Source organism: Limulus polyphemus, unplaced genomic scaffold, assembly GCF_000517525.1.
Source record: "Limulus polyphemus unplaced genomic scaffold, Limulus_polyphemus-2.1.2 Scaffold355, whole genome shotgun sequence".
NCBI lineage: Eukaryota > Metazoa > Arthropoda > Merostomata > Xiphosura > Limulidae > Limulus > Limulus polyphemus.
Window position 1 is genome coordinate 639,777 of NW_013665965.1, and position 9,997 is coordinate 649,773.

At 33.5% G+C, this 9,997-nt stretch overlaps 2 protein-coding genes across 2 annotated transcripts in view; both read right to left on the minus strand.

Annotated features, from left to right (window-relative positions):
* The window catches only part of LOC106457642 (coiled-coil domain-containing protein CG32809-like), a 395,034-nt gene extending 387,283 nt beyond the window's left edge, over positions 1-7,751 (minus strand). The window contains exon 1 of the mRNA XM_022383642.1: positions 7,618-7,751. The gene's annotated coding sequence lies outside the window, so the exon portion shown is untranslated. The remainder of the gene's footprint in view (positions 1-7,617) is intronic.
* A 968-nt stretch (positions 7,752-8,719) lies between these two features.
* Positions 8,720-9,391, minus strand: LOC106457643. Its single transcript, XM_013917077.1, has one exon. The coding sequence runs from the start codon at positions 9,389-9,391 to the stop codon at positions 8,720-8,722; it is 672 nt and encodes a 223-aa protein (XP_013772531.1).
* Positions 9,392-9,997: the final 606 nt, after the last annotated feature.

Sequence of the window (9,997 nt, forward strand, 5' to 3'; positions counted from 1 at the left end):
CTTTGTGCATAACTTCAAACAAACAAACAAATCAAACAAACAAAGTACTCTAAAAAGAGAAATGAATCATTTCCAGTGGAACTTAAAAACTAACGTAACTCAAAGTTAGAGGAAAAACTAAGAAAACGAGGAAGCTTTGAAAATCATTTAATAATCCATAATTACCACACTTGTTGGTAAAAGAGTAGCCCAAGAGTTGGCGGTGGGTGGTGATGACTATCTGCCTTCCCTCTAGTCTTTCACTGCTAAATTAGGGACGGCTAGCGCAGATAGCCCTCATGTAGTTTTGTGCGAAATTCAAAACAAACCAAAGATTCCATAATTACCACACTTCAGGCTATGTGTGATAGTCTATAAAAATGTTTTTCTAAAATGTTCATCATTAACAGATTCTTACGCAATTCATTATCATCAATACATAGGACATCAGCTGAAATGTGGACACATAGATGTCATTCTGTTTGTAAAGTTTGCCTATAAAACTGTTTTCCAAATCAACAAAGTTAAAATATCGTATTTTAAGATGTTACAGTAAAACATAAGTCTTTGTTCTCGTAAGATAAATGGGTTTCGCTATTCCTTTGAATAATTTTTAATCATAATAAGTGAACATTAAAAACGAAACTTGTTTTAAGTGTTACTATAAGAAATATAAAATTAATAGGCGAGCGAATCCTCTTTTCTTATCTACCACCAATTTCCTTTAGGGAAAAAAACAAAGAAAAAAAAATGCACTCATTCAAAAATTTTGTTCTCAGATCGTTTCTAGTTACATCTTCTATAACGAAAATCGTAGAATCTCCTTCACCAGATAAAAATATCATTTCTTCTAAGTTACATTTCACACAAATATTTCATATGATTCTTTAACTTTGCGACGGCTTGTCAGAAACATCGACATGACAATGGAAAACAGATATTGTTTAAGAAGCTTGCTTGAAACTTGATCAAAACAAAGTGGTAAAAACAGCTCATAAAAAAAACAATTTAAACATTATTTTTTTCGTTAATGGTTTGTTTGATACCTAATTTGCTAAATTACTTGCTGTGGTCCTTTGATATCAGTGAAATTCGATTCGTTGGACTAAATAAGTTTCTTAACATTATTAATAATTTGTTGGAAATTTTTTTTTATATTTTCATCCTCAAACTTTTTTTAATCGAATTCTTCTGTTTAGTTCTAACAAAATTTCGAGTTGTATCAAATTTTTATTATGCAATTTCAGGGCTTTTTTGACAGTATTTTTATAATACCGTAGTCAAGCAATCGTTATGTAAGGTTCTTTTAACTTATATGCCTACAATGAACTTATTTAAAAAAGACGAACTTCAAAATTAAGTTATAAAAATCAAAGTGCTTTAAAACAATATCATATCACCTATTAACTATGCGTAACTCATTTTTACAATTGGGTAGAAACTGGAGAAAAAAAACCTCATAATAATCGTGAAGATCCTAAAACACGGGTCATTTATCCAACCATTTGTTTACCCTTTGTTTTAAGCTCTTCTACATGTTAATCAGTCGTTGAAAATTATTGTCTCTAAATGAGGAAAGTAGCCTCTTTATAGAGACAAAACATTACAGTTTCTTGGAGAATGATTACTTGCTTCAAAGTTGTTAATTACTTTCACAAAAAATGAAATTAAAACGAAGTATTATTATTATAACTCTTATGTAATAAAATGCAATAATTAAAACTTTAAAACATGATTTAAATTGGATTAAAGCAATTGCTGCACTAGTGCGACAATTTTTACCCCATTATTAAATGTTCTGAATCATACATCTCAGGTTCTATTGCGTGTAAATAATCTCAGTTAGGCCTACTTTGAGAAGGAAACTTAGTATATTTATCAATCTTCCTTTCGATCTAAGTAATGCTATCCATCTAATATATTTAATCTGTGCAACTTGCTATTCTCTAATGTTTTTACTAATATTTTTCAAACTTCCTAGAGGATTAAGGTTGGTGCTACACATTTACAAATCCTAATTCTTATGAATAAGTTGAAGCCCTACAAGAGAAGCAATCTGGTAATTCATGAAACCATGAGAAGTTAACTTATGATATCTGACTATCGTAAGAGTTAATAATGTAACCAGCGAAGAGGGTTTCGTCTGTGTTTCCAATATAAAGCAATATAAAATCCACGTATATTTTGGCAAATGGTAATAACCTTGGCAAAGTTTTCTGAGAATTAGATTATTAATTGAATTATCAGTAATCTATTTTCAAGTGGGAGGGGGAAGCACGTTCAGAGAACGAAGTGGCCATTTCTTTTGAACACAATTTCTTGAAAGTTTCAATCAGAGCAAATCGAAGAAAATCGTAACTTAGAGCGTGCTCATTACATGATATTGAAATAGCAGCGCACCAAAATCCTTTGGAAAATAACCAGCACCTGAGAATCGTTGCATCTGGGCATGAATGTTGAAACGCGTGTATTGTTGTGAAATCATAGGCTTTGGAAAGCTGCGCGTGAGCGCATGATCATTACTTTGTAAGCCAGATACATTAGTTAGAATGCAGAAACATGGATGCACTACTGTCTCCACCTTTTTAATAGTTTTTGTTTAAGCTGCTTTTCTTGGTTCATCTTTCAGACTGTGAAAACACTCTGTAGCTGATGCATTGTCAGCAATGATCTAACGTATCTGTATTTGAAAATATGATGTCGAAAAGTGTTCTTTAAATTGGAAAATATAAAATGAGATTGAGTAAAAATTCTTGAAACATCAAAACTCAGTGATTATAATTCCTCGAATTATCCAAGAACGTTATAGCAAAATGCACCTCTTACCTGAACATATGTGGCAGATGTGTAATTATACCAAGTGCAAATTGAACATTTTCGCGAATTTCGTAATTATTAAGTTAAACGTAAACCATCAAATTATCGACTTGTTTTTAAACTGTTTACTACCAGCAGGGTAGACATATTGTATCATATTAAGTAATTTTATGTTTTAGTCTGTTGTGACACTGGATGTATAAAACTAGTCATATAGCCCCCGGTCGATCAGTGGTAAGTTTACGAACTTACAATGTTAAAATACGTGGTTCGAGTCCACCATTGTGTCGCTTTGCACTAAGAAAACAAAACCAATATCATAACAAATATAGTGGATGAAATCATTCAATTTCTAATTAAAATACAAAGGGAATCCCAGCAGTAATTAATAAGATTAATTGCACTATTGATGATATTTTTGTCTACATTTGTTTGAGTGATTTATATTTTATTAGGAACCCTATAATCAACAACGTCATGAACCTATAAGTAATTTTATAAACAAATAAGTTAGAAAAGTGTAATTATAAATCCGATGGGGTCTCATGACACCACCAACAATTCTGGGGTTAAATAGTTATTATAAGCATATATTATCAGTAAAAAATTACTTGGCATTTAGGGCGTGGCATGGTCTGGTGGTTAAGGCACTCGACTCGCAATCTGAAGGTCGTGGGTTCGAGTCCCCGTCATCGAACATATCGCTTATTTAGCAGTGGGGGCGTTATAATATGACGGTCATTCTCACTATTCGTTGGTAAAAGAGAAGTCCAAGAATTGGCGGTGGGTGGTGTTGACTAACTGCCTTTCCTATAATGTACATAAGGGACGGCTAGCGCAGATAGCCCTCGTGTAGCTTTCCGCGAAATTCCAACCAAACCAATCTATGACTATTCAAATTGTATCGCATAATTCTTTATAATGTTTCTTGGGATCACACAGCCCCCAATGGCACAGGGTTTCGATGGCCGTGGTGGGCAGAGCACAGATAGCCCTTGTGTAGCTTTGTGCATAATAAAAAACAAACAAACACACATAGTATGTCACATAGTATTAATGTTGCTTTTTCTTAGATGAAAAAAACCCGAACAACTTATATGTCAAAACAAAACATTTATTCAATAAAATAGACTCCATTCTTATCGATGCTTTTCCATCTTACAGTCAGGTTGTTAATGGCCTGATTAAAGAAATCACTTGGCTTTGAAGCAAAAAACATGTCCTCTTTAACACTTTCCACATTTGCCTACGCTTTCCCATTAAGATGGTGTTGCAGCGAACGAAAAAGATGTTAATCTGATGGTGCCATATGGTTGGTGGGGGAGAAGGATCAGTCAAGTATATATATTTTACATGTAGGCTCGTGCACGTGATTTCATGCTGGTGAATACTTGATAAATAGCAGGTGTCACTGCCAAGAGGCAATAATTCAGTTTGTTGAAGAAATCGAATTACTTGAAAGATTTGAATGTGTGAAAAATGAATGCAAATATATGCTGACAAACCTATGACGAAAGTAGTAAACAACTAATGGCTGTAAATGTAAAATTCTAAACAAGTATTTTGACTACCTGGATTTCCTTTTAGTAGACAGATAGACTTACATAGGTAGATATCGAAAGTCAATCTCTCAAACTGCTTAAGAAAATAAATGAAGTAAGCCTTCTCTAAACCTTGAAATAAGCCCTGAGAAAATGTTATGTATCATAATAAAAACTAGTTTAAAGCATAGAACTTCTAGTGTATTCTACTCTTGATAATTCTTATTCCACTTTCACGTGTGCTGAATAAATTTCTCAGCCGTCATGCTGAAGCATCTTTTTCATACTGGACAATCAGATAAAATATTACATTAGAGACTAGGGCTTTTAACTGCTTTCACTTTAATTCGGCTTTTTGTTGCACTTCCGCGTCTCTATAATGGTAATTTTATTCAGATAAGAAACAAAAGATCACATTCGCTCTAAGTATCTTTAATGATCAATGTTAGTTCACTGAGAGAGACGATCTCAAAGGTCTTAATTAACTAAATTTTTGTTTAATAGATTCTTAAACAGGAGCGAGCAGTACAGAGAAAGCAATCGTATTTAACAGAAACTATTTAGTTTTAGTCTTAAACCATCTCTAGTTTGGAAACTCTTTATTCATGAAAACGATTCAATAGAGCCGTAAACATATTTGAACAAACTACAAAGAAAATACTTGGGTCTAGTTTTTAAAATAGGCTCAATATGGAAATCCCAGCCTTGAAAATTATTAGTAAGCTTAGTTAAAAAATAAACCAGTATATGTAGTTGAGGGTAAACATGGTTGGGGGGGAGGATATGGTGTTTACCCACTACTCCTTTAAGGAATACGGTGTTTTCCCACTTTTTATTTGGAAAATATGGTGTTTTCCCACTTTTTATTTGGAAAATATGGTGTTTTCTCACTTCTCATTTGGGAAATATGGCGTTTATCCACTTATTGTTTAATTATTACTGATCTGAATGCCACTGTTGTAGTATATGAATAAGTTCATTAACTTGTATGTGTTAGAGATGATAATGAATCTAACCAGAAAATATGTTCTGAGCGTTAAATCAGGGAGCTTATAACTCTAAAAATCGGGTTTCGAAACTCGTAGTGTGGAGAGAGCACAGATAGCCCATTGTATAGCTTTGTGCTTATACAACAAACAAACATAAAGAAACTACTAAAAATTGATAACATAACATATTCTATATTGTGCAAATAATCTCTAATTTTGCTTTACACCACAGATCTTGGCAATATTGTTAGAAAACATTCATAATGAAAACAAGTTAAGGTTTAATGTGTCCTAGTTTACAAAAACGATGAAAGATTTTTCCCAATGCAATATAGCTCTTGGAAAATCCCAAAATTATCTGTGTTTCCCTAGTTTTCTTTTTAAAAGCGTTGAATTAGACGACCTTCCTTAAATGTGAGTTTTAATTTTCAATAACCGAATACGTCACACACAGAAAGAGATTTTCTGTATAACGTTAGTTTGGAACTGAAGTTTGTGAGGTAGGTAGACCAGAGACCATAGAAATTTTCAATGATACACGTTATAGCCAATTCAGACATTTCATTGCTATCTTGTAGAAAATGACATCCTTCAGGAATAAACTAAAAAACTTATTAATCAAAAGACATTTCTAAAAGCCTAAAAAGTACATATATTTGTATTTTGATTAAACCAATATATTTTGTAACTAATAAGCTTTTGCTATACGGTGTCACTGCTATACATCAGTGATTCACGAATTGTTTGGGTCGTGGACAACTTGAACTTTTTCTTTCCCATTGGACCACTGATGATTAGACTACCTTTTAGACAACCCTTTTAATTCCTATGCTAACTAAATTGTGCCTGATGAACACTTCAGGACAATAGTTAATAGCTTGTGTGATGAAGGTTTCAGCACTATAGTTAATAGCTTTCAGTAAATAAACCCTTAAACAATGTGTGGAAAATGTAAGCACTATATTTTATTTTTTTACATAATGAAAAGTTCAAATTTTTCCCCCTTGAGACTACGCGCAGTTACATACAACTCCTAAATGCTTATATAGCTGTGTTTTTATGGTTTCAGATTTTGGGCTTATGATGGTTTAAATAAATATATTAACTTGCCTAGAATCACTGACTGGCAACCTTTGTATGTGGATGTTAATACTTGAAACATAGAACTAGGGTTTATCTAGAACTTGAAGTGCTGATTATATTCTCCAGAAATAAATCACGAGGTGTAATAAATTTTATAGAATGACAGAGTTTTTTGTAATAAAATTTTCTGATATAAGTCAATGATAACATCATAACATAAAAATTAGAAGTCATTGCTCTTAATTGTAAAAACGCTGTTACGTTTATGTCAAGTTTCTAACTCTTTAAGGTTTAAAACTATTCCAGAAATGAATATTATGAACAAAGATCTCGCGAGATATTATTGAGATTAGAGCAGAAAATATCGCTATCAGCAAGGTTACACAAATGATGAATCAGTGCATTCTAATCGTTATAAGAATATATTGAATTAGCAATATTAATTACCGTGTTAAGTCTTAGTTGTGATCTATGTAGGTAGCTTGCTTATATCAGATGTTAATGATAAGAACAACTTAAATACAAATCCTAACTTAATCTCATAGTTAGCACTTTGTTTAATCAATCTGACTTATATAACTTCTTGTAAATTTACTCTACGTTATGTGATTTGAATACATACATAGAAAAATAACTCTACAGCTGTGTACATATTGAGTTATTTGTTTTCGCTTTTAGAACCTGGCTATTCTGTCTAAAAATCAATACAGGCAACAATTCCGCTTTGGTCAATAAAGTCGTGATTTAATTAGTGTTTGTAAATTACAAGACAACATTAAAGCTCTTCTTTAGCTTTGGATTACGAAACACTGAAAAGCGACATATTATTCTAACAAACACTGTACTTCAGTAAACGTTTCTTATTTCTGAATTAATACCGCCAAAATGCTGTGTACTTTACGAAAACTCCCAGGTTCGATGACGAGGAACCCACTTTGAGATTAATAATGCTTGTAGACGGCTTAAATAGGTAATGAAGAAAACTTTAATACAAGTTTAACATAACAGCAAATGTACAACGTTTCGACATGGTTTTTGTCATAATCAGGTACGATAATGATGACAAAACCTTGTACATTTGCTGTTATGTTAAACTTATATTAAAGTTTTCTTCATTACCCTTTCAAGCCATTTCCAAGCATTAAAACTCTCAGGTGTACTAATGCATGCAAGCTGATGTTTTAAGAAATCGTAAACAAGCAACTTACCATAACCTATGTGTAACAGAGCTGCCGTTTCACAGACTGAAATTTTGCTGGTAACGGTGCGCTTTGGCTCTAGAAATACACACTGACATGGGTTTTCTAGGCATATGGACTCTCGCGACTTATCCTGTTTAACTGCATGCTTGAACTGCGTTAAGTCCAATCCCACTCTACCAACCCATCACAATCCCACAGTGAGCGCGTGCTCGCTGACACCGCAGATGCATACGGTCAGCGTTTCGAGAGCGCATGAATTGTAGCGCCACCAGTAAAAACTCCCAACAATGGCCTCTGTTATGCTCTCCAGAGACGCATGGTTAATTTGAAAACGAAGGTCTACTAATCACTTGAAAATATCTGACGCACACGTGCTAACTTGTCTAGCTGGTGTTTTCACAACGTATAGCAAGCTCTAATAACACCAAACCTCGTCGGTATTATTGAAATTAATGAAATGGTTGAGGTACGTGTAAACAAACGTGTACATGAATTCACAGCTACGTGTAAAACAAGCACGTGCATGAAATCACAGCTAGTTGTGTGTGTGTTGATGCATTACTATCTCATTACAAAATCGCCACATTTCGAAACTTAATAGCGAATGAGTGTGGGCTCACTGAAGTAAAACTGAATCAGATAAAACATTTTGCTGAGCATGCTGTTTTTTATTTGTATAGAAAAAGGGCCCTGCATCTCGCCAGGCTTAACCACGTGCCCCTAGTATACCGAAATCACACGCAGTACTCTTCCTGCGCTGTTCCAACGTAACTTATCTGTCATTTTTTTTACACATCACCTTACGAGTACGTGACATCACTAATGTAGTTTAAAACACTGTTAACATTTTGTTGTGTCAAATATGATGAAGACATGTAGGAGTTTCGTAGTTCCGTTTATTGTTTGTTTTGTAACAAGATCTATGAGTTCAGTTTGCGAAGAGTACATTGTAAAATAACAAAATTGTGTTTAAAACAAGACAGCTTGAAATATAAATTTGGTGTTTGAGTTATTACAGACGAGTTCAAATTTGAAATAAAACAATCACTGCGGTGGAACAATACGGAACACATTGTGTTGACTTTTATACAATCTGTCATCATCATCATCACGTGCCATCTGCTCGAAGCAGGTTGATTGTCATGCTCTCTTCTTTTCGCCATTCTAACACAGTTACTATATGATGTTCCCATACAATCTTTGATGTTATCCATCCACATATTTCTTGGTCTGCCTCTTCCTCTTTTTCCCATTCATCTTTCCTTCTAGCTACAGTCTTTGTATTCCATTTCTTATTAATATGTCCAAAGTACTCACATTCTATTTTCTTGATAACTGACGATAGTGTTATTTTAGTTTTCATCATTTCTAATACTTGTTCATTAGTCTTATGTTCTGTCCGAGATATTTTCAGTACTCTAACATAGATCCACATTTCAAATGCCTCGATCTTTTTAGGAATCGCTTTAGATATTGTCCACGTTTCAGCACCATATAGTAGGATTGACCACACGTAGCATTTGACTAGTTTCATCCGTGTTGTTATGATAAAGTTACTTGATGTTAATACTTTCGACATGTTGTTAAATGCACTCCTGGCTATTTCTATTCTTCTTTGAATCTCCACTTCGCTCTTAGCATCTTCAGTGCTCATGTGTCCTAATTGTATAAAATTTTTGATACGTTTAATTGATTTTCTCTCCATAGTTAGATTGATTTTAGGTACCTCTTGGTTCTTAGTCACTACTATTGATTTGGTCTTTTTAGTATTCATCTCCATTCTATAGTTTTTTCCTTTTTCATTTACTTCGTTTACTAACTCTTGAAGATTTGATACGCTTAAAGTTAGTAGTGCTGTGTCATCTGCATATCTTAGGTTGTCGATGTTAATTCCAACGATCAATACTCCTCTTATATCTTATATTTCTCTAATAATACACATCCTTGTCTTATACCTTTCTTGATGTTAAACTCTGCTGTTTTATTCTGTTCTTACTACCGCTTTTTGTTCCCAATACTTCTTTGTGGTGATCTGGAAATATTTCTCAACAATTCCTATCTCCCGTAAGCATTCTTTCATCTTTAAGTGTTTTATCCTATCAAAAGCCTTAGTGTTACCTATGGAGCACATACATGTATATATATATATACATTTTGTTGGACCTCTATGGCACGTTCACAGATTGTTCTCAAATTAAAAATACCTTCCCTTGTGCCACATCCTGGTCTGAGCTCACTCTGTAAGTTGCTTACTTCTTGGTCTATTTTGATTGCTATTCGTTGCTGTATTACTTTCAAGAGTAGTTTGGTGATGACTCATTAAAGTAATTGTTCAGAAGTCTGTACAGTTCTGTGCTTTGGTTTTTTTAGTAGTGTAAAAAATATA